Genomic DNA, 24,943 nt, shown 5'->3' with positions numbered 1-24,943 from the left:
TATTAAACAGCGGATCAGGTATGGTAAGTATGATATTTGATGCGTGCATTGTATATCGATTGTATTTAAGAAGTGCAAGGTTGAATGAAGCAGTGCGATAGGGAAGGTAATTGTTGGGGAGACGAGCAAGAAAAAGTTTTTTGAAAAGTGAGGCAACCCTCCGTCATGGAGTCAAAGAGCATGCGCACAGAACGAAGTTGTTATTACGCATGCTCAATGAATCCAGGACGGAGGGTTGCCTCACTCATTTGAAGACTTTTGCTCGCTCGTCTCCCCAACAAGTAACCGAATAAACAGTTGCCTAAAATATTGAATGTACTTGTGATAAATTATATCTCTTCCATTAAATATCCCTAAATCTTGTGCCTATCCCACTTGTTTTTTATTCTCAGTTATTTAAACGTATCATTTTGTACCTGTAATTTTCTATTTCTTTCTAATTCACAGGAGGGGTGAGAAACATGGATTTTCCGACAAAAATCTAACAAGCTTCTATATTTTTCTCATAAATTTCAACATAACATAACGACATCGAACTGTAAAAAGATCTTTTGATATATTGAATATTCTTATGTCTATTTAGAAACAAATTTTTTCCCATCAAAACATAGCATTTAGATAAACATGTTAAATTTTTGAAAAGTGCAGAGGTTTTCCGAAAAAATAGCAGTTTAGCTCTACAGTGGTGTTTTTGCTCCCTCTGACCCCCTCTATCTACACCATTGCCAGCGGCGCAGTTTAGCCACCATGGCAATTTTAGCAAGCAAAATAGCCACCCTAGCAGTTTAAGCAACCATAATTTTCAAAAACTTCTGGGGAGCATTCCCCATACCTCCTAGAAGCGTCTGCCTTAGGCATGCTTTATGATTTAATTTTTTTGTCCTTACCCGGGGCCCATAAATTCTCTCCGCGGCCCTGACGGTTGGTGTGTCACAAAAAACTTGCGCTGCAGCCCACAAATGTGGCATTCTGACATATTCCCCGCCTTTACATTTTCTATATCCCCGCCACTACACCGTTCTCCATTTATGGTAAATCTGATCGGTTCTACGAAGGACAATGATTCTGTGATGCCATGCGGTCTGCTTATGTCATCATTCCAATGAGACAACAATGACAGGAAGCGAACTTATTAGTCACCCTCTGGAGAAGCCAGACCCAAAATGGAGCGTTAGTCAATTGAAAGAATTTGGGAGATGCCAAGGCTTTAGAAAGTAAGAGAACGGCATTAAAGAGTACAGAAAGTCAAAAATGTCTGCATTATCGGTAAGTATTGTTAATTATTGTTATTAATATGTCATTAGGTGCTCTTTAATACTACAGGTTTATGGTATCAAGACGTACGTCTGCCGGCCTAATCTCAATACAATTGATAGTTTGCTTTATTTCATTTGAGCTTTTTATGGTAGGCCCGGCAACCAATCCAGTAGATCATTATACGGACAAAATAATGGTAGGAAATCAAAGAATATAAGGCAGGGGGGGGCAGACACCTGGGTTGGCGAACATGTTAGTACGACGCAACGCATCGCACTTACTTTTGAAATTATGTTTTTGCCTTCCCGTACATGCTGTGTAAGAGCCTCGTTGTACCAATTTTTTGGCGAAAAGTCAGAGGCCCAGCCACAGAGTATTTCTATTCTGTGGCCCAGCAAGAGGGGATTTGCCGCGTGATAGCGTGCAGAAGTCCAGGGATATCTCTTTCTTCCCAGAATTTGCTTAAAAGGAAGTTAGCTAATCAGACCCCCTGGATGTAGAGCAGTACTGGCACTGCCTTGCCAAATGAAACAAAAATAATCTACAAAATTTGTTTTCGAATAATATTACTGAAATTACTAAAAATTAATTTCCTTTGTTTTGTGATAATGTTGCATATTTGGAAGATTGTGGAAGGAAAATTCGTGTTCATCATATCGCACCCACCGATTGTACATAATAAATGGTGCCACGGGGGTTCTGCTAACTTTTGGGTTTTAAATTGCTAATTTTCTTAATTTTTGGGCCATGCCCCACTCTTCACTTTTTCGGAAAACAACATAGCTTTTTTTCAAAATCATTTTCTATGATTGTTAAATCTAACCTTGCCCCCCCCCCCAACTTTCCAACCTTCGTCGGAGCCCATGTACAGGGAATGATGTATCGAACTTTGAATAATACTTTTATCGCTTTTTTGCAAAAAATGTAATTGTAAGAAATCAGGAGGGCTGTTTTAAGAAATCTTGCATTTCCCGTCTAGGGCGAGAAATGTTTTATCGGTATTATAATACTTCTGATTTTTTATTTTCATATGAAGATATGAAAAGCTAGTAGAAAACTGTCTGTAATGGATTAATTTGAAATAAATTAATCTAAATAAATTTGATTCAATGCAAAGTCTGTCATCCTTAAAAAATTAGGAGGGGGACGGTGGCAATTTTTAAAAGTCACACACAAGACCAAACCCAGGAGTACACCACGTATACTTGCATTTGTGTTGAAGATTCTCTGTTGTGTAAATGAAACTGCTCACTCACTAGGTTATAGGGGGTTGTCAGAATTCGTCCAAAAAAACAGAAGCTTACTTGTTAAGGGGCCTGGGACCGACATAGGCTGAGCCCCTGAGTACCCTCCGAGGCACCCCTGCAAAGTTATGAAAGGAAAACAGGAGGCTGGTTACCGTTAAACTCGTCGAGCGAATCGTCTGAATTCGTCAGGTCTCTATAATTGAATAGCGAAACCCCCGTGATAATTTGTTCTAGTCAGACGTCAAATAATCCCTTTTGTGTTCGATTATCGGTAATTATACTTGCAAGCCTGTGAAAACAAAGTGCATAGTACTTGGTGTGGATTTGGAGAAACCTAGGCTAATTTCAACCATCCTAACTTTTGAAGTTTTGTCGAGATTTCACAAGTAATGAGAGAGTGAGAGACAACCTGCGCATGTGCACCTCGAATGAACATCAACAGGTGATCAAGCGCTAAATTCAAAACCAACATGGCCGACTCGTATCCACCCGTCGTCAAGTCAGAATTCAAGGTAAATTTGCTCATTTTCAAGTATTTTAGATGTTTTGCATTGCATAGTACTTCTAACAATTAAATATACAGCCAATATACTAAAGAAAGAGACTGCAGTGCCGAATCCTTGGCTGTTCGGAAATTTGATCCTTATCAAGACCGACCAAAACAATACCATATGCCCTATTCTCGTGCCTGCAAGTCAAGTCTGCATGCTTGTGTGAGCACGCTTAAGTTACATTCATTGAAGTAAATAAGATCTACAAACGTTGCAAAACTGTAGAATTTTTACTGTTCTTTCATAACAGTTCGCACGGATTCTCAAATTTTGCAAGCGTTTTTAATAACGACTTCAGTGCTGCTTGGTCAGCAGAAAGGAAGCCATTTGTTTTGACATATTATTAAAAAGGTCTGTAATTATTAGCAACGTGCCGTCTAAAACGAAACATGCAATTTGACTTCACATCTGCAGCTTCGGAAAGAAATGTTCTTGGCCTGAAGAGAATAAGATTAGGCTCTCAATTCGAAGATGAAACCAAGTGGTTACCAGAGATTATGGTTTAAAACCATCATGTTCCAGACGTAACCTATTTCAAACCCCCGTCCCCCAATTTCATCATAATTTCCTAAAAGTGTTGGTATTTGACGAGGTCGCTGTTTGAAACCATAGAAATGTTTGAGTTAAATCTCAAACCTTCCATATTGTTGTTAAACCCGCCTTATTGTTTTCTTCATCTCCAGGTTTAGTCATATGGTAATAAGGAAAGCCCAAGAACAATATATACCAATGCAAGCTCATGTTTCGATTCTTCTTTGTATTTTTTCGTTTTTTGTTCTTCCAGTTCTCCCAGTAATTAAATTGACCTATATGGAATGACCTGTGGAGTATAAACATAACCATCACAACAAAATTGATGTTTGCATGTCAATTAGACTGTTGCTAAAGGAGTCGTTAAAATTTTATTGCTTTTTTAATGACACAACCACAGAATACACAACCTCGCGTGTACGGATATCTGCTTACAGTTTCCCACACCAACTTTGCTAGACAAATTAATTATTGATCTTATGAAAAGTTATATGATGATTAAATCGACCAATATTTGAATCATTTTTTACCAGCAAATCATAAACGTAACAAATTCACACACATCATTACACAGACGCATTTTTGCCTTTATCAACCAGTCTACATTTGATAGAGGTATTTTTCATCCTGGTGGCTTCTTTCGGAGCAATCAAGACCTTATTAGCACACAGTTCAATTTCCCATTTTCGTACAATCGCCAAGATACTATGGACTGCATTTGTTATTTGAAATCAGGAATTTAATTCTTTTGCGAAATCTAGAACAGGTGGATTGCTCCCCTAAAGAGTGCACCTAAAAATTCACGGTGGGATGCCTAAAACCGCGATGTATTTTGAGATTATCATTCTTCCCAACGGTTAATCCTTGCTTGGGAGCTTGTTTCTTTGTAGGGTAGCTGGGTAACGAGGGAATCGCCAAATTCCCATTAGGAGGTCATCGTTTTCTATATTCTTATGAACCAAAAACTGTGTACCGAAAGAAGTCCAAAAAATTTGACCTGGTATGGTCGTAATCGTTGGAATTCTTCTGTTTCGAACGACTTTTCTTCTGGTCATCTGCTTCGCAAAGCCATTTTTTTCGTGACACAATCCCTCCTGAAGCGATATGCCAGGTGTATCGTGCCAGGGAAGCACAGGTCCAGGGAAGGACCGAAAATTCCCACCCTCCCGGATGTAGAATGTGCTTTCCTCGACACTGAAAAGAATATAAGACGGGTTATAGATGTATAGATGATTTTGCCGATTTAGGTTTGTTTGATTCGACAGGAACCCCCGGTGACTTTTCTTTAATGCAAATGGAACTTATTAATTATTACATTCGCTTTAATGACACCCATTATTTTTCAATTATAGATCATTTCACATTGAGCTAATATGCTTTTTCTCATTACACTCAGTCTTCTTTAATAATTAACACCTCTGTTGGATGAGTCATTTACCTCCCCCCCCCCTTTCTATGCTAATAAGGCATGTACGCCAAAACGACCTTGGAAGTTCAATTTTTTCTCAAATATTTACATAAAGACGTTTTTGTGGAAACAAAAGAATTGAGCGGCCAATTCCATCCCTTATCCTCCGTCCGATTCCTCCTTCTCCGCTGCTACATTTCTACCCTTATCCTCTGTCCCACTCCTCCTTCTTCGCTGCACCATTTCGCCCCTTATCCTCTGCCCCACTCCTCCTTCTCCCTGCCCCTTTCCTCCTTCTCCCTGCCCCATTCCACCCCTTATCCTCGGCCGTATTCCTCCTCCGCTGCTCCATTTTGCCCCTATATCCTCTGCCTCATTCCTCCTTCTCCGCTGCTTCATTTCGCCCCTTATTCTCTGCCCCATTCCACCCCTTATCCTCTGCCCCATTCCACTCCTTATCCTCTGCCACATTCCTCCTTCTTCGCTGCTCCATTTCGCCCCTTATCCTTTGCCCCAACCCTCCTTCTTCCTGTCCCATTCCACCCCTCATCCTCTGCCTATTCCTCCTTCTCCGCTGCTCCATTTCGCACCTGATCCTCTGCCACATTCCTCCTTTTCGCTGCCCCATTTTTGGCCTCTTCTCCCCTGCCCTATTCCTTAAATTCGATTTAAGTTAAAACGAGTTCTTGTAATGAAATTAACTAACAATATCCCAGGGGGCTAGACCTGTGTCAGGGGCTACCAGCCAAGCATGATGAATTACGCATCTTACAATTGTATCTTGTAGAACGAAAGCTTTTTAGATAGCCTATTGCGAGGGTTATAAGAAACTCGTTTTGAAATTTTAATGTTTTTTTCGGACGAGAAATATTTTCCGCCAGTAGGATTCACCGTGGCGAACATGTTATAACTGTCCTAATCCAGCGGTGTATAGTTAGGGTGGCTCAGAGGGGTGCGCCCCTTTTCCTACTATTTGCTATTGTTTTCCTATATACACTTCTCGAGGTCTTCATTTTACTTTTCATAGTAACGTTCCCTGTCAACAGACCTAATGAGTTCCAGTCTGATCCAGGTTTGCTAGAGAAAGTAATTGAATTCATGTTATTCAAATATGGATGAATTAAGACAGGTCTCAGGAACAGGTACCTTGTAAATGCCATCAGCCCGTTTCTTATTGAATTCTACAACAGGTGGGCAATTGACTGTCTAAACTAAAGGCTATAATACAGCATTTTGTACAGGAACTGGCTTGCTAACAACGATCTTTAGTAGGAAAAAGTTAATCGAGAGAAGTTAGTTATTGTTAATCTGGCTAGAAAGTAATTCCAATCGTAGTTCTGATATTGGTAACATAACAAGTAAAGTTTGACCGCTCCTGGCATTAGGTAGGTAGGAACTGCTACTTGAGTAATGTGTAGGACAGAGCCAGGGTGTATTTTTAGGATGAGTTAATTATGGTTTGTCAAGCTACAGTATCGTTAATCTTTTTTTGTGATGGAGTCCTGAACATTCTTTGCTACTCCGGAGAATCATATCATTTTACTCTGATTGAGTCTTGCAAGTTTCAGTTAGATATTTTTTTTTTAACAGAGCAACATAGCTCACGAAATAGGAGCTGGGTCAGCTTGTCGTGTATGTGGACCAAAATGTGATGGGCTTGATCTGCACTTCTGGAGGTAGGCTTTCTAAATTCATATGAACACTACATCTTACCTTTTTACATTTTACCTTAGCTAAGTTACTCCCCAAACTTGCATTTCGCTTACTTATATTACTTTGTTAAATATGAAAATTTCCTTATGATATATTTTGTTTGGTTTTCATTTAAGTGTGTACAAAACTGTTTCTTGCGCGGACATGAGCTAGAGAGAGACATTTTTAAACTTCAAGAGAGTGCCGAAAGGCAGCAGCTTTTGTACATGACGTTATTAAAGAATGACAGGGGTTTTCAGACCAAATGAAATATTGAGGGATTTTCAGACCAAATGAGATTGTTAAATGATTCTAGTACCTCATACACAGTACCTGAAAGCTTTTTTTACTGACGGAATTTATTTTCGATATACATTTGCAAATTTTTTCAGGCATATTATAACTTTGATTATTTGTTCACACGGATAAATTGCTACATATCATTAATTGCCAAGGTTCCCTTAGTTACCTGATCTATCACAAAAATTGAACCAGGGATCGTAAAACGTTTCAGTGTTACACTGGATTATCAATAATGTTACACTAAGTTTGGAGCATTTTAATTTGTTGAATACCATTGTACATTTATAGCCTGTACTTTAACTTATGGCTCTACTTTATAACTTTATGCACTGTTTTCTTTTAGAAAAATATGTAAAAACTGTAAATGCAAGCTTGAAGATCACGATGTGAAGATTGAAGAATTCGATATTCAGCACGAAATTCTGAAGAACCTGTTGACAAATAGTGATGGAACAACAGTATTCCAAAGGTCGAAAAAAGCCCTCAGCAATCTAGATGCCCCTGCTGCTGAGATCGAGGCTGCCAAAAAGAATTTCATGTTCATGCCTGAAGGGAGCACTCGAGTGACGGTATTGTGATGTTATTTTGGTTAAGAGTGACAAGTTGATGACGTCATAAAATCTATTTTTAGATTTTTTTAAAATTTGAAACACACGATAAAAAACATGATGAAATACCTCTTTACTTGCAAAATCAGACAATCCTGTTACTGATTTTCTGAGATATGGAAAAAATTGTTTAAAGATTGCTAACGGATTGCTGTTACTTGGCTTGGTTCACAGGTTTAGAACCAAATGCAGCGATTTAATGTTGGAAAATCTGTACTCATGTGGATATGTTTCAGATAATCTGTAACTTATCTACCTGATTTTGCACATTTTGAGGTATTTCATAATTGCCCTATTATACAATTAGTTAAATAGAGGACCCTCATGAAAAGCACCCTCGAGTGACTGAGGCCTTCCGCTGTAAATATTTGTATTATTATTATTATTATTATGTGTCGGCAAATTAGGGTGACAGGCCAGAATGGGAGGTCAACAACATGTCTTCAAAAGAGAGACAATTGAAAACTACGTGATTTGAACCCAGGCCAAGGTGAACCATTAGTCTCCTCCAGGTATATATCACATGGTTTGGTAAATCAAATACAAATTTGGCGATTTCTCAAATCTAGCAATATTACCGAAAGAGGTCTTAAAGTGAAGAATAAATGGGAATAAACCCAAGAAAAACAGAAAAAACGACACATTTTTACAAAAGAATGGAAATGAACATCCCAACATTCATTAGCAGCTATGTTTCTTCTTTAAATGTAGTTTCTTCGGGAATTCAATCTTTGACAAAACAGAGTTATCTTTTTACCCTTTAAAATATTTTTCATAGATAACAAAGTATATGGCATCACTGCCCAAGGAAAAAGCTCCTCATTTGACTGAAGAAGGTTTTAACTATCGCCAAAAACAACTAATGCAGCAACTACCAGCTCACGATTTTGATGAGAATTACTGTGATGACCTCTCTGATAAAGAGAAGCAGAAAATGAAGGATTTCAACCGTAAGAGGAATGAAGAGGCGTCTGGACAAGGTGCCATCAAAGAGCATACAGATGTGACAGGAAAAGTTTGGGTAAATGATTTTAAACCTCAACTCACTACTAGAGATTTGAGAGAGGTCTTTGATCTTAAGGATCGTGGTACAGTGTTAAACCAGAGGACCTCATCTTTGACAAAGACATATTTTCAGACAATGAATTTAGTATTCAAAGGCTACTTTATCTTTCCTGTGGTTTAGTATAAAGGGATTTAGAACAAATTTGTCCATTTTATCTCCGCTTTGCTGTCATTGAATTTTTTGCATTTTTGCAATTGTTAAGACTTCTAAACCTGAACGGTTAAGCCTAAGACGCTAAAAGATTTATATCTCTATTTTTTCTTCATTTGTATTGCTTCCTTGAATGCGTTTTTTTTTAATTTTTTTCGTTGCATAGGAGTTACAAAAACGATTCAAATGAATTTTTCTATTCACATTGCTATGTTCTAGGACTGCTCTAATTGCAATGAAAAATTGCGCGCCGGCGATGTTGCAATATTTGCCGAGAGAGCTGGACCTGACAAATGCTGGCACCCAGAATGCTTTGTATGTGACACATGCAGCGAATTATTGGTTGACTTGATCTATTTTTTCAAAGACGGAAACATTTACTGTGGCAGGCATTACGGAGAACTGACAAGAGTTCGTTGTGCAGCATGTGATGAAGTAATTCTACTTTCTTTGTTATTTTGCTTTCAGTTGGATGTCAGTCTTGCACCAAACATCCTGCTCCTTCTTAAAAGGGTTACCTCTTTAGCACATAAACGTAGGAATCAGAAAGGCAGGTGCCCCTACTTTTCAGAAACTGTTTGCATCTCATGGAGCTCCAGAGCTAAAAGGATTATTTAGGCCCGTAGGCTAGAAAGACGTAGAATAACCCTAACCCTCTTGCAAAGTCACATTGTTTGTAAAAATATCCTTTGAATGTCTGCCTAGTTTCACACATTAGGCAAACACTTATTTTGTAGCATTAAACCAATTTTACTACTCGACTTAACTCTACCTGTGCATTGTGAAATCTTCCAAGAAGGCATTTGAATGATATCCAACAAATAAATCAGTGGCCATTTCTTTCATTATGTTTGTGTATTATCAGTGGCAAATATTTTCATGATTTGCATAACATCCAGACAAGGAACAAAGAGCAATACCATCTATCTAAAGTAAGGACTAATTGGGGGAAGCAAGTGTCATCCTATCTGTTTCTTGATGACTGGAATAAACTGGACACAAACATTAAGTTGGCAGGAACTTTTAATATTTTTAAACAAAGGTTTTGGACAATGTAAACTGATTTTATCCACTATGATGAAACTTTTTTTTTTTAATTTTGTAATGTTTTAATAAATCGATATAATTAGTTAAATAGAGGACCCTCATGAAAAGCACCCTCGAGTGACTGAGGCCATCCTCTGTAAATATTTGTCTTATTATTATTATTATTATTTGCAATTCTACGAGAGTTTTCCGCCTGTTATGTTTAGATTTTCCTGGTGAATGCCTCTATTCTCGCATTTACTTGCCTTGATACATATTTATGATTTTTTTGAACAGTGTTTTTCTTTCGTCGAAAGCTTGTAATGAAAACATTTTTGTGAAAAAAATAAATATTATATCCGTTATAGGCAGAAATATTGAACGTCTATGATCAAATATGTAAAAGTTTCTTATTTTTTATTTCCTTTATCTTTCTTTGCCATCAGCTAATTTTCACAAAGGAGTACACACAAGCAGAGGGACGCAGTTGGCACATAAAGCACTTCTGTTGCTATGACTGTGACAAAGAACTCGGAGGACAGAGATATGTTGCCAGAGAAGACCACCCTTACTGCTTGGAATGCTACGGCCTAAAGTATGCTAAAATTTGCAATGAATGTCAAGGCAGAATACCTCCTGATGCTAAACGTGTCACTTATAAAGAATTCCATTGGCATGCGAGTGAAGCCTGCTTCAGCTGTCGTAAATGCAAGACCAATTTATTGGGAAAACAGTTCATTTTCAAGAATAACAACGTGTTTTGCTCTGTTGATTGCGCAAGAAGCTAACTGTGCTTGGAAAGACAACTTCGAAATATAATTGTTTTTAGATAATCTGTATTTAGGCAGGAGGAAGAGAAGCTTTCGAGTGATATTATTTATGCAACCATTAACAGAGGTATAGTTATATGTAGACCTTTACTGTCTGCTTTCTTTTTACAAATTAGTACATTTTCGACACTGCACGAAATAAGCTGAATCCCCTGGAACTACTCTGAAAATTAACTGTCAGAATGAAAGTAACTAAGTAACCAAAATTTATGCGAAGTGGAGATAAAAAATATAGCTTGCTGTTGTTTGAGAATTATCATTAACAGTAAAGCTTTTATCAATGATTTCATAAAAATCTTAAGAGAAAGTTTTTTTCATGAAAACGTAAAGATAGCCATAATTTTCCTACTCAATCATATATTTTCCTTCATAGTCTTATAATCATATTTTATCCTTTACCTTTAAGCTTATTGATTGAGACGTGTGTGGTAATTTTCTTCTATCACCCAAATTGGTTTCGTATTGAACCGAAAACTGTGGCTTTTCGTACAGAAAAAACTCCCTAACATCATATGTTATCAATAAAATGACCTGTTCTTGTCAAGGAAGTTTAGGTCTAGGTCTTTTTTGAAAAGGTGCATATGATCGAAAAATGCCCTTAACAGATGCACTTTGTTGGCCTTGAAATCTAGAAAGACAATTACCCCAGGCAATAAGGTAATAACCAGTCGATCATGCACTTTTACTGGTTAAGCCATAACAAGATCCGTCTAGCTTTATTTTACAATTTTTTTCGACTTTAAACAAAAAAACTACACACGGACAAAATATTTGTATTTATGCAGAATCTCTTTTCTTGAAACGTAACATACATTTGTAGTATAAAATCGTTGCATTCAAATCAGGCCAGTAGCCAAGGGGTGGCATGGGTGGTAATGCCACCCTGGAGGAAGGGAATACCAGCTGTTTGCCACCCCGAGAATTTGTCTCTTAACTTTTTACTGGGGTTTTTCGTCGTTTTCATTGGATTACCGTAGCGATTCGATTCAAGCTAATACCAACGAAAAGAAATTTGTTTGTTGGGGTCTCTTCTTATCCATGCTGGACTTAAGATGGTGACTGGCGATCAATTAACTTTCGCTGCTAAGCAAAATCTTGAAAAGAAAAATTGCTGAAACGTCTGCCTGCAGCAGGTCTGGGAAGTTTGCCACCCCTGCTCCTCAGGTCTGGCTACGGTCTTCAGTCAAATTGAAACAAAAGAGAACAGTTCGTTTCTCAGTCCACTTTTGATCTTGAAACAATGTACCTAGGGAAGGGGGCTACCCTGCAGGGGCAGGTGTCCCTCCTGCCCTCTCCAAGAGAGGGCAAGCAGTGTCCATAAATATTCACTCCTTATAAAAGATTATACCTACACTACCAGGACAAAGTAATAACTTATTTTGTTGTCTGATCAATGGCGCGCAAATAGCATAGGTTCCAATTTTGATTGGCTGAGCGATCAAAATTCTCCATACCGCATTAGCCAATCAGAATTCAAGAATATGACAACAAACGTGCCTCATAGCTAAATTTAGGTCTATTTTGGACGTTTTTACCACTACCCACATAAAATAAACGTGTAAAATGTCCTGAAAGATAAACTGAATTTTTTTTTCAAAAAATTGAATCTTTGATAAATTTATGAACAAATTGCTGTTGTACTCAGTAAAAAATTTTCCGTGATCGTTAGTTACGAAGGCTTGAAACTGTCCCTTTAAAACCCTTATATTAGTTAGGGGGAGGAAAAACTTGAAAATTACAGTTTTTAAACCTCAAAAGTTGCTTTATCCACGTAATTAACAAATGTGAACTTACCTTTACAAGCCAATGTTAAAATCTTTTCTCGTCGACTTTGATGCTTGTGTTACTGACGGAAAAAATCGCTTAAGAAAATCCAGCCCATCTTTCTTTTAAAATAACTACAATTGTACAATTTCTTTTTCGCTCAGGTACTTTATATATACATTTTAAAGGCTTGAAGGTCGATGAGAAGCTCACGTCAACTGATGTTCACTGATAGCGCCTGGTAAAATTCGACTTTAGCTGGCTTCATGATCAGCCAGGACTTAGAAGGTTTAGGGTAATAACAAACATTTGGCATCACTTTCAACAAATTTTCCCACTATGCCAACAGAGGTTGTAATTTACCGGCTGAGATCAAATCGTATGCAGCTTGTTTCGTGTCGTTCGTTGACATTGACTCCAAGAGTGGAACTGTAGCAAGCGCTTAAACAGGCATGGCTGCTAGATCCTCTTGTGTTGTACCTTCTTGTGATTCAATCTCTGTTCCATCCATTATGAACAGTCTCGCATTTTGATTATAGCAGTTTATCACATAAGTTGCAATACATATAACCCTGACATTTTGCAGCATGACATTTCTATTGAAAGGGTTAAATGCATTGTCAGCATCAACTAACAGAACAGCATCACATTCATTTTCATCAAAAATATCTTTCATGGCATATGCTGCTGCTTCACAACCTGCTCTTTGACCAGCACATGAAAATGTCCTGCGCTGTCCATTATTTTTGTCCGAAATGTACTCATGACTACTCTAGCAATAATTCGTCTCAAAACCTCACCAGCACCAATTGGGCGTAAACCAAGATCTTTTATCCAATGGTATCAGCCTACAGGCAAGGAAAGGTTCCAAAGGATTGTCATCGTCACAGAAGCACTTTGAACATACCTTTCTGGTCATTCGAGCTAAGGAATCACACAAGTTGAGCCCCATTGTACCAAAAGCAGCTGATGTCAGGATACGTCGCCATCCGTCTGCATCAAAACTCGACGAACCAGCTGCACCTTTTTACATCTTTTGCAGACTTGTATATCTGAAAAGCATCAAAACAACCATACGCATATTCACCAATCGAAAATTCCGGACCTTGTAACAGGAGATTTTCAAATCTCTCTTCACTATCTGGCTGTTTTTTTAAGTAACTGCAGAGTTGGGTCATCCAGAAGTAAAATACCATTACTTTGCGCATCATAAAAAAACTTCAGATCAGCGTTTATTTTGCCATTGATTATAAAGCCATTGAATTTCTTGGGAACTGTCTCAATGTTGTCCGCTCGCCTATGTTGGCTAAAATTGGATTGAATAAAGCGAGCTTTTCTGACAAGTTCATCAAAGCTTCCACTTTTCCATAAATCAAGCCTTATTCTCAATTTCTCCATATGGTCTTTGCTCTTCGATTTTTTGCTAGGTTTCTGAAGCAGAAGTGATGGCATAATAATCATTGCTTTTAATGCAATCAGATGTAATGGACCGTCATCAACCCATTCACTTACTAGTCTACATCATTCTTCAACAAATTCCTTTCCAACTTTACCAGATGGAAACATGAAAAGATTTCGTTTCCAGTAAACAACTTCTTCATAAATAGCATTTATTATTTGACTTGTATAACTTAACGATAGAAGACGCCACACAGCTAACTCTTCTGAAAGAACAGCGTTAGGGAATGCCTGCGTAACATTCGACTGAAGCGACGTTTGATTGATCGAATTGACGGCTGAATTTCCAGTAGAATTAGTCTCCAAAACAGAGATGAAATTATCCTGAGAAATTGGCCAATTTAATAACAAATCACGGTTGAGATTACTCTCCTGAACTTTATTTCGGCACCATCTCAAATGTTGATTCAAACCTCTTTTGTTCTTAAACACTCGGGAACATAAAGTAAAAGCGTTCTTTAAGAAGCGCAGTAGTGGAACTACAGGATACCAATTCAGATCTTTCTACTGACCGTATAATACCAGTTTGTCTCTGAATTCTAGCGATTTCTTCATAAATACTGTCATCAATAGTAGATAAGTCACTATAAATGGTTTGTTGAGACATCTCGATATATTAAAACAATGAGGAAACATGAGTAAACACGATCAAATCTTTGGCGATGAATGAAAACTTGAGCATAATGAAAACAAATAACGTCCAGTAAACCAAATTTGCAAGAATATATAATTATCTTTAGACAAATTCGTATAAGCACCAAAAAATCCGGCATAAGATCATGTAAATAAGTAGCAATTTTGCGCACATGAAAAAGCACGTCCGTTCACTACTGGTCTTTCAAATAGAAAATTGTATTGTATGGAGAAATTTGGTCCCTCAATCAAAGAGCCAATCAAAGATTTGGAGCCTATGTTCTCGCTAATAAAACTGCAAATTCAATGAAGCGTTAATTCGAATATTCCATTTTAAATCAGCAATTCAAGTAACTTTTAATTAAACAAACATCTTGTGGAGGTGCTTCTGGCTCTGATAAGTGCAGAAAATTGCTTTGGAATTGATGTTCAGTTCAGTTCAGTTTTCATTTTTAATGATGCACAATGATGAATTATGATGCACAAAATTTGTTGATAAAATGCACTGGGACTCTCCTTCATTCTCCATAAACTCTCTAAGTCAGTTCTTGTTTGGACCTTAGAGAACCTTGTGGATTTCAAATCAAATCATTTTTGTTGGCAACAAGAAATATTCGCTTATTTTAAGGTTAGGTCTTTGTGATGGCCGAGGAAGGACATAGAGTTTGCAGACTTTCAGGTAAATTTGAGTAAAAATGGCCTTGTAAGGGGGATGTATTGCTTTTTATGAAAAAGACAGCCTTCCTCATTTTCCTAGCATTAATTTGATTCCACCAAAGAAACTGTTATGCATTATTTTGACATGTTTCACTGCATTAACTCGCACGTCGCTAATTTATGATTTACCAATTTATATAGGCCTAAATGTACCAAAAAAGTTATCCAAGTTGTATTAGAGAATTTCGAGGCTAAAAGAGTCAGAGCTAATAACTTCATCTGTTGTTTCCTAAACTTTCACTATTTTGCTATCATTTCTTTAAAAAGTTGCAAAATCTTTAGAGTCGAGAGACCAGTTGCACGAAGTTTTATCACAACTACTCGCTCCTTATCTTGTCAATATCTTGAATTTACCACTGCAGATATTTTTTCTTATAGCTGTAAAATTTCTTACGTTAATATTGTAACTCTAAGTTTTTCGAAATCCTCAATAAATTTTGAAGAATTTGATTCCTGGTTTAGCATGATTATGCTTGTTTTTGAGGGAAATAATTCAGCGTAAAGTTAAAAGTTTACAAAACTTCAAATTTGTTGGATGCCATTTTCTTTAGGGTGTTGCAATACTTTTGTCCTGGTAGTGTACATATACTTTTCAAGTATTGTCTGTACTTTGAGGCACTTTTTATCAATCCTTCGAAAATATTTTCCAGAAATTTTCTTAAGTGCTGATCCAACGTTTCCCTGACTTTTCATCCACAAAACAGTAAGGTAATCTTTTGAATTTATTTTCATTTAAAAGCCATGGGAATTACGCAAAAAATTTCGTTGCGAAAGCGTTCGTTTCAAAAACCCCTTAGCGCTAAACTTCCGTTAAAACCTGTCGGCTTAGGCCCTTTGCTCCTGTGAGCCGCCATTTTCAGCAACGTTTCCATACTTTTGTGACCCCAGTGCATTTCAGAATATTCCTTGCAGTCATTTTTTGCAAACATTTTGCTATTTTTAAGACATGTTTTAATTATGTTTGATTAATTAAAGTCTTCAAATGGAATTCTTTACGTTATGAAACATCATAGACCCTGGCTTATTCCTTGGAAATTAAGCAATACTGTAAAAGTCATTGGAAGTTAAGCAATACTGTGAAAGCTCCCCAGCCCCCCAACTGGCGCCGCCCTTGGAGAGGGGACTTAAAGCCTGATTTACACGAGACGAATTTTTCGCGCGAAGCGAATTTTTCGCCACGAATTTTTCGCCTGCGAATTCGCTGCGAATTCGAAGTTTAATTTCTACTGGCAGAATTTCTTTTGCGAATTCGCCGCGAATAATGCAAAAGAAAATGGCGTCTGTTCGAAGATTATTGTTATTAAAAAAAAGCGAGCAAAAAAGCTAAAAAAAGAGGACTTGGTTCGAAAAATTTATTCAGAACGTCTACAGAAGGGGGAGCTTCATCTTTTGGTAAGTGACTTACGCTTACATTGTCAGGAATAAATACTTTCGAATGTCGCCAACTACATATGAGGAGCTTTTATCGTTTATTGCACCAAAGACGCCTGTTGCTAGAAACGTCCCATTCCATTGTTTATGTTATAGGTGCGGGATTTTCCCAGCATTGTTTCGGCTTAGTCATAGGTTACTCATTCTTCAACCATGTTGTTGTTTGAACCATTGCGTAGTTTTCTGTCGTTTTGCATTCTTTTGATTTAGATATGTTTACATTGCGTAGCACCATTCGGCCTAGCTCTTCCTTTGGGTTTGTGTCAGATGTCTTCAATTGCTGTTCTGATTGGTTTATTTTACAAGGCGAAAATATTCGCAGCGAAAAAGTAGGAATGGTTTCTACTTTTTCGCAGCGAATTCGCTGCGAATTTTCCAATCTCCACTTCTGCGCATATTTTTCGCGCATTCGCGGCGAAAAATTCGCTTCGCACGAAAAAATTCGTCTCGTGTAAATCAGGCTTAATACATCTTTAACGGTATGTCAATCAGAACATTCGTTACCATCTTAGTTCAGTCTCGTAATCATTGCTAAAGAATTCCTTAACAATCACTGGATTTATTTCCTTAGCAACAAAATGGCCGATTGACTGTTCATTTAACGAAAAACGTTGGTCAATTTTATAGTGGCTTGGTCTGAAAAGCAGGCAACTATGAATGGTTTTTTCGGCGCGAATGGTGAAATTGATTATTCGAAATGGCAGAGGAAAGGTCTCTCTTCTCCACGGGTAACTTTTACTGTTCCAAGACTGGACGAAAATGGCGGCAGTGGCCTGATGGCAGAAGGACGACGGGCAAGTGTAAACAGGTCGAGAGATTCAGCTAAAGATACTCAAGGGCTCTACAAAGAACGCGCAGAAACAAACGTCAGGGTAAATTCAGGTGGAAACGAGAGACGTTATTCAAGTCTAATCGACTCACCTGTTGACATTTTCACTAGAGCTGAACTTGAATCGGCTTGCTCATCAAGGTGTCGCCATTTACCAAAACGCAACCTAAATGACACGAAAGTTACAGAGAGCTACGAAAATGTAGAATTAATTCGAACAATAAAATTTCAAATCAAAGCAAAACGCCAGTGTATTCTTGAATATAAAAAACAAATTTTGAATTTGATAAATGAGAATGTGAAGCTGAAAAAAGAAATTCAAGATAATGAATCAGGCACTCACGACCATGTTACGTTACTTTTGGAAAAATATCATAAGCTTCGAGGAGCTATGGGGAGAATTAGTCAAGAGCATGTGAAACAAAAGACTGCAACTGAAAAATCTTTCACAGAGGTGAAGGCATTGACAAAGCATGGTTTGTCAGACCTTAATGAGAAACTAAATCACCTGCATGCTGAATTGTTGAAACAACAGAATGAGCTTCGAACATTGAATAATTACAAAAATAAAGAGTATCCTGAAAAGGTGCTGAGAATCAATAGTTTGAAAAAAGAGCTTGAAATGCTGCAAATGTTGCTCAAAAGGGACATGAAAGAAATGGATGAAATTATTGAAGTTGAGGTAGTAAAATACCAAGAAAATGCTACAAGTGAGGAGTTTGCTGTAATTAAACGTGCAAGAAGTCAAATTTTTGATATGATGGATGCTGGTGTCAAAGAAACTGCAATGCAGAACATGAGGCTTAAGAGGGAGATTGAAATTCAGAAAAGTGAGAAAAAGAAATTGGAACTTGAGAACTTAGAAATTGAAAGAAAAATAAAGAAACTCATAGAGAAAAAGAATGAAATAAGACGTAAGAAGTATCCAGGTATCTTCCAATCAACAGAGAAATGTCTCCCAGATACAGAAATTGAGCTTTCAATCCCAAAAAAACAGTTTATACCAATTTAAAGATGACAAAACAAAAAGAAGCATTAATGAAAGTGTTAGCCAAGAAGCCAAATATTTCACAAAACTGATGCATTGATATTTTCATGTTTTTTACAAATGCATTAGTTTTAGAATAATTCAATTTTGATATAAGATATGGTAATATATTCTACCAATATAAAACTTTTAAAATACAGGGATGTGTAAAATTTTATTTTGTAAAAAAGGTATATTTTTTATAAAAACAGCAAATTTAAAGGTTTTTTCTTTTGGTAAATAACTTGTGACACAAGATTTGTTACTAGTGGATTAGATAACTTAATGTGACAGGAAAACTAAGCAAAGCTCAACTTAATATCTTATATCATACTTATCTTATAACTTGTATAAATACTGACCTTGTGAATAAGATTTGTAAGTGACTCTTTACTACTCTTAATGGAGAAAGAATGTTTTATTGGTCAAACACAAAAAAGTGTATTAACAATTCCTCCACACTGAAAAATGATTCTCTGTGCTAAATGTCTTTGTTTTGTGTTATTTCATTTCATTTGCTATTTGTACTGTAGAAATATGGTTTATTTCTATATTCTATATTCCATATTCTAATTCTTTTACAACTTTTTGAAGAGATTCACCAAAAAAAATCTCTATAATAAGGAAATCTTTTATGGTCAGCAATGCATCACACAGACCTTATGCCAGCAATTTTAAGACAAAATGATCTCTATATATTTTTATGAAATTTTGCTAACACAATTCATTCACAAAAATGCTCAAGAAGACACCACTCAATAAAGCTTTCTTCCATTCCATTGAATTCAAAAGTTACTGTTACTATGGAAAACGTAAAGTGAAAAATTATATTTTTTCAAGAATAATAACAACAACATACATGTTTATACAGGGTAACTTCCTTATTAGTACAAGAAAGTACCGTTATTAACAAGGTCCCTGTTAAAACAACAGGAAACAATAGGAATTCAAATGCAATAAAAAACGCTGGGTGCAATCAATAGGTAAATCGTTTCTAAGGAATAACTTTTTAGGTGTTCCTGGTAGGCATTTGAAGGGTGGACATGCAAATTTCAATTACTTTTTTTTAGAAAAACGCAGAATCTTTTCTCTTTACTTTCATCTGCCTTGTAGTTAATGATTTTATATGCCTTCTCTTGGAGATTTTCAAACTTCTGTGCAATTTTATCAGATATCTTGATAACTGGAGTTAAAATTGTAGAATCGTTGGCAATATTTTTGCACAATACATCGATTTATCAGCAAGCGCTGGCATCTATTCTTTCATTCGTGCTAAAAGTTCGATTTGGGCTGTAGCTTTTTTTACGCATCTTGTGTAGGTGGTCACTCATGTTCCATGAAGGGTCCAGTGAACACACGCGCTCGAGAGGTCTAAGCGTCCCTCCCCTAAAGAAAAGCTTTTCATTTTTACCTTTCTCCCCTCGCTAGTTACAGTGATATATTTGTTGATGTAGCTGGGCAGATAAATTAAAGGGCTGGAGGTCTTAGCCCGCAAATATTTCTTGATTGCATTTTTTGCAAATTTGATTCTTTTCCCGTTTGAATTGAGTATTTATCAGAAGTAACCTGTCTTTGTATTCTGTCATGTTGCCTGCCTTGAATGCAGACCAAGAAAATTGATAGAATGTGCACATTAAGAAAACACGCGGGCCATGGAATGGGCTGGATGCCTATAATGTCAATGGATTTTAATTTATCACACCTCAGTTCTCTATGCCTATCGATGTATGCTCTATCCCAATATAAACAACGAGCAAATTCCAGATTCAGTTAAATTATAGTCAGTTGGTTGAATTGTTTATTTATGTGTCCTGGACGATACATACCAAATTTCTACAATAGGTTTGAGTTGTAATAAATCGATAGATTGGAAAGCAAAGTGTGTCAAATTTATACTAACCTTTGATCAGTGTTGAAACTGCCCTTCGTTGTTGGTTCAGAATGACAGAATGTTCCATAATCTGAATAACCAAGAGTTTTGAATCTCGTGGGACTCTTTTTTCCGTGAGCAGCTGAACGATTTATGAATCAAGAATAAGGGACACGATTTTTGATGACAATTGCTTAATACCAATCCCTACGAAAAACAAAAGTGAATTTTGTGGAAGAATTTAAAAGCATTCTGGGGTCATTGAAATACACTCAACGTCGTTTCAATGAAAAATAAAAGCCCAAATTGTTGCTCAAAGCTGTCAATGCACCAAGGTAGACAACGTCGCTAGAAAGCTAAAGTATTCTACCTGTTTTTTAAAGCGCAACTCCCCTGATAAGGCACACATTTGCCTCTTTATTCCAAAATATTATATTGCAACTAAATCTGAAGTTCTTGGTATAAAAAACCTAAAAAAAGGGGGTGCAGTGGACTGAAAGCGAAGGATAGCTGTGTACAAGGCAGACACATTTGCCTTTTACGTCTTTTAAACGTTTCCTGTTGACTCTGGTAATACCTGGTTGTAAAACATTCCTTTTTATTAGAACAAATAAACTCTTCCAGACAAGAAATAACGATTTTAGAAACAAGAGAAATGTAATTTATTCTTTCTACTTAGAACTTGCAACAGAACAGAAGAAACCACGTACCAGGGAAAACGCAAGCTAAAACTTTAATCAGGTATATTAGATATACAGATTGCTTCCAAATTTTACACCACAAATTTTGAAATCATAAAATACCACAAAGCTATTTACAAAAAATTATGCAAAAAATATTTACTCTAAAGTTCCTTTCATACGACCCCTAATACATTACGCTCAAAACAATAACTTAAGATTATATATTCATTATTAATTTACAATTGCCTCCAAAATTAAAGAAAAAATGTATTCTAAATGTACAGTTTGATTGCCAATTATTGAAACTTTTAAGTTACAATAGTTTTGTAACAGTTACAATATTAGTGCACTTTTATTTTTGTCATGATAATATTTATCTAGCAAATAATAACAAAGCTTTAAACATCTTGATGCAGCTTCTGCAAATTCACGCTCATGTCAAAAGTAAACTTGCTATATTTTGATATCAAACGGGTCGTCGATATCTGTTGTTGGTGGAATTTCCATAACCGGGGGAGTTTCTTCTAGATCAAAATATTTTAAGGATTGGTATGCATTTGGTCCGCCGGTATCTTTCGGAATTATCTTCAATTTTTCATGGCGAAGTCTGAAATTAATACAAAATTTATACCTTAGATATGAAGATTGCAAAGGAGGAAGTGTGAATTTGTTTTACAGTTTAAAAATTTTTCATTATAAGATAATATTCTTATTGGCTAAAACAAACTACGATAATATTTCCAGCCGCTCTTTGACTCTAAAAGTAAGCCTTAAATTTCAAGCAATTTGAAATCCCCTATCCAAGGTTTAGATTATCAAAGACAAATTTTTAGGTTAAAAAATCTCACAATTTGTTTCTTGCAGCTTAGAAAACAATGATATATTCAAATAAAAAATAACAAACCTTTTACCCATGGCTTTTGATGCAGGGTTTGTTTTCAGCATTTCTGCAATCATATTATCATCGATTCTGAAAAATAAGGAAAAGATGGTTTCAACTAGCTTGCAGAGAGAGAATATTTAACGCTTTTTAGGTTCTATAATTGAAACATATTTCAAAGTATTCTAAAGAATGAGACAAAATGCCTATTATTTGAAATATGAGAATGAAAACCACATATGAAGTTCAAGTAGCCAGGAGAAAGGTAGTGAAACATGCTTTTTTGTTTAATACCAGGAACAAGGCATTCAAAATTTTAAAACTTTTAACAACTGCAGTCTTAGGCAGACGGTGATACGGTTTAGCACCCCACAGTACCCCAACCATAAAAGCGGGGAGAAGTGAATAATGACTCGATTAACATTTAATTATGTTTATTTTTAGCTCTTGTCTAAACTGCTGTGTCCTGGGTTATCGATATGTAGTCACAACCACTATATTTGGCCTCATACTCTCGCAAAATGGAAGAAAGCATTCAAGAAATAACAAATCACTCACGAGAATCCGTTTTTTGGCTTTTTGTGATTGGTAGATGTCATGTTTGATTTCTGCAATTCAAAACATAATACTGAAACGTGCATCCGTAATATTTTCATGTTTTAAAAGGAAAATTTACCATTTTTATAAGAGAATACTTAATAAAAATACCAGAGCTGGATTCTCAAAAAATAAGAACAACGTGATAAAATTCCTCTCAAATGAAAATTCCAATCGTGCAACTAAATGCAAAACTGCTAATTAGTGATTTTGGAAAAAATTATAGAATTTAGTTGCAGAAAAATCAACGATGAAATAAGAACAACAACTAAACCACTAGAGCCTCAAATTATCAAAAAGTCAAGAACATCGAGAAATTATCTGATTCTTTTAAAAAAGAGTGTAAAAATTCTTTCATTCGCTGAAAAAATGAAGAAACAACGTAACACAAAAAAAGCAGCGAGACAACGTAAGCTACTTGATAAGTGAAAATAGACAAGCTGGTATCTTCAGAGATTATAAGAAATAGGGTATTGTATAATCATGGTACTATACCAAAAATGTCTTATAAAACATCAAAGTGTTCCTTCAAAACAGAGGCTTTAAAAAATATAAAAGTATACAAGTTTGACATAGAAATGCTTAACATAAATATACACAAATAAAGAATTCAGGTTATACACTACTAACCGTGATGTCATCTAAAGCAGCGGCATCCTTGCTGTCGGAATCAGCATTTTCCTCTGCTTTTAAAGACGTTATTGCAGGGTTATTTGGAACACTGAGTGGATCAACCAAGACATCGTACGGTGCCATGGGATGTTGGTATGACGACGGAGAGGCAATGTCCCATGAATTAGGCTGACCAAAAGTGCCTAAAAGAATAACACAGCTTTAAAAAAAGTCAATGCTTATTGCGAAACACAACGATGATAACTTTTTTAGATATATTTAACTTAGCCCATAACAAGATAAAGTAAATAGAAGTCTGAAAGATAACAAAGAACCTTCCCTTTTCGTCAAGTTGCATACAGTTTCAAAACGAGAAAAAAATTGATTTTCATTGGTGAGCCTCCTTAGACTCGCGGTCAGCTTTCAAAAATTACTTAATGCCAGTTTACTTTTTGTCAATTTTTTTACTCTTTAGATTAAAATCAAATTGACTTTTATAAAACGCATCTCACTCACAATGTCTGGGAGAATAAGACTAAAATCTTTAAAAACTATTAAACAGAATATTCTTTATTCACAGGATAAATCAATAACAAAGAAAAAGCTATAATTCTATTTACTATAAGCGTATTTACTATAAATCTTGATTTTATACCTACAAGCCGTTTCCTACTTTTTTTGCCTTTAATGAAATACCGAATTGAGGTGCTAGGTTTAAATCAAGTGAATCATATAACCTCGACTGTGCAATGGAGAGCCTAAAAATGTCACGGTGAACCTTTCTTGACCACCTGGTGCTTTCTTTCCCTATGAAGCCTATTTTGAAATCACTACTTAAACACGAGCAGACTTATTACCAACAAAGTGCCCATCCATCGTCCACAGTCGAACAGTGCAGTCAGTTGAAGAGGTGAGCAGCAAATCATAATCTTCTGCAAGTTCAATGCTGGAAGAGAGCAGTCAAAGATCAGTAAAAATTGTTACGTTTATGGCCAAACACATTTTTATTATTATCACTGACCAAAAGAAAAAAAGGTAGTAAAATTGCATCCATAACCAGAAATGCCAGTTTTGCAGAGAGTTTCTAATTGGAAAATTATCTTAAGTTTCGCATTCATATTTTTGTTTGGCAGTTCAGCCAAATATAAATTGGTCGAGGAAAAAACATTTCTTTTCAAAGCAGCAGTGCAGAAATGAGAGCAGTGCACAAAACTCGAGGAGGTTGTTGAAGCCATGCTAAATTCAAGTCAAAATACCGATGAAATCAAACTATTTTAGCATCGATTGTACAATTTGCAAAAAAAGGAAAATACCTAGTTATTGTCTGAATATTTGATCGCCATTTTCGATTCACTAAAAGGGAGTAAAAAGCGGTAGAAAATAGATCAGAAATTAGTAACTCAAACTACATTGCGAGCTAAATAATTCCTAATCGATTTCCGTGCCTTTTCAGAATTCAGAACGATGTCTGGTTGAGATACAGGGCAACGGGTTGGATCTTTTAAACAATCGTCTATCTTAAAAGGGTTTTACTCTAGCTTTTTTTTTCTTACAAAAAGTATCTTTTGGTATGATGTTGAACCAAACAGCATTGCACAATCAAATTCTTTGGATACTGACTTTAGAATAACCATTAGTCAAAGCTATTATCGAAATAAATGAGGAAGTGCTTAAACGAGTCACAAAAGTGTTTCAAGCAGCTCAATTTTAAAGTAAGAATTTTTTGGGTAACTGATATCTAAAATAATGCGTTTTGTGAAAGATGGGAAATAG

General features: G+C 36.2%; 4 protein-coding genes across 5 annotated transcripts in view; 2 read left to right on the top strand and 2 right to left on the bottom strand.

Annotated features, from left to right (window-relative positions):
- Positions 1-1,108: 1,108 nt before the first annotated feature.
- On the top strand, positions 1,109-10,745 carry LOC135686115 (testin). 2 transcript variants are annotated; one of them, XM_065202285.2, is made up of 6 exons: positions 1,109-1,266; positions 6,585-6,670; positions 7,333-7,558; positions 8,376-8,618; positions 9,033-9,248; positions 10,286-10,745. In XM_065202285.2, exons 1-6 carry the CDS (start codon positions 1,252-1,254, stop codon positions 10,625-10,627), a joined length of 1,128 nt encoding a protein of 375 aa, XP_065058357.1. In that variant the 5' UTR covers positions 1,109-1,251; the 3' UTR covers positions 10,628-10,745. The 2 variants fall into 2 exon arrangements, with proteins under 2 accessions (XP_065058357.1, XP_065058356.1); XM_065202284.2 differs by lacking the exon at positions 1,109-1,266 and adding an exon at positions 2,566-3,016.
- LOC148960074 (uncharacterized) lies at positions 10,304-13,176 on the bottom strand. The gene has a single exon (XM_089109008.1). It carries the CDS (start codon positions 13,107-13,109, stop codon positions 12,876-12,878), a length of 234 nt encoding a protein of 77 aa, XP_088965134.1. The 5' UTR covers positions 13,110-13,176; the 3' UTR covers positions 10,304-12,875.
- Positions 13,177-16,592: 3,416 nt separating this feature from the next.
- Positions 16,593-20,707, top strand: LOC135686107 (uncharacterized). The gene has a single exon (XM_065202276.2). It carries the CDS (start codon positions 17,326-17,328, stop codon positions 18,511-18,513), a length of 1,188 nt encoding a protein of 395 aa, XP_065058348.2. The 5' UTR covers positions 16,593-17,325; the 3' UTR covers positions 18,514-20,707.
- A 417-nt stretch (positions 20,708-21,124) lies between these two features.
- Positions 21,125-24,943, bottom strand: part of LOC135686106 (cilia- and flagella-associated protein 337) — a 36,916-nt gene continuing 33,097 nt past the window's right edge. Inside the window, exons 32-37 of the mRNA XM_065202275.2 lie at positions 24,484-24,523; positions 24,028-24,116; positions 23,189-23,373; positions 22,520-22,569; positions 21,986-22,051; positions 21,125-21,688 (exon numbers count right to left, since the gene is read on the bottom strand). Coding sequence (XP_065058347.2) covers positions 21,535-21,688; positions 21,986-22,051; positions 22,520-22,569; positions 23,189-23,373; positions 24,028-24,116; positions 24,484-24,523 — 584 coding nt within the window. The 3' untranslated portion in view covers positions 21,125-21,534. The remainder of the gene's footprint in view (positions 21,689-21,985; positions 22,052-22,519; positions 22,570-23,188; positions 23,374-24,027; positions 24,117-24,483; positions 24,524-24,943) is intronic.

Source organism: Rhopilema esculentum, chromosome 6, assembly GCF_057945365.1.
Source record: "Rhopilema esculentum isolate cy_ngs chromosome 6, ASM5794536v1, whole genome shotgun sequence".
In the NCBI taxonomy this organism is placed as follows: domain Eukaryota; kingdom Metazoa; phylum Cnidaria; class Scyphozoa; order Rhizostomeae; family Rhizostomatidae; genus Rhopilema; species Rhopilema esculentum.
The sequence above is the reverse complement of the archived record's forward strand: the minus strand, read 5'-3'. Positions and strand labels throughout refer to the sequence as shown.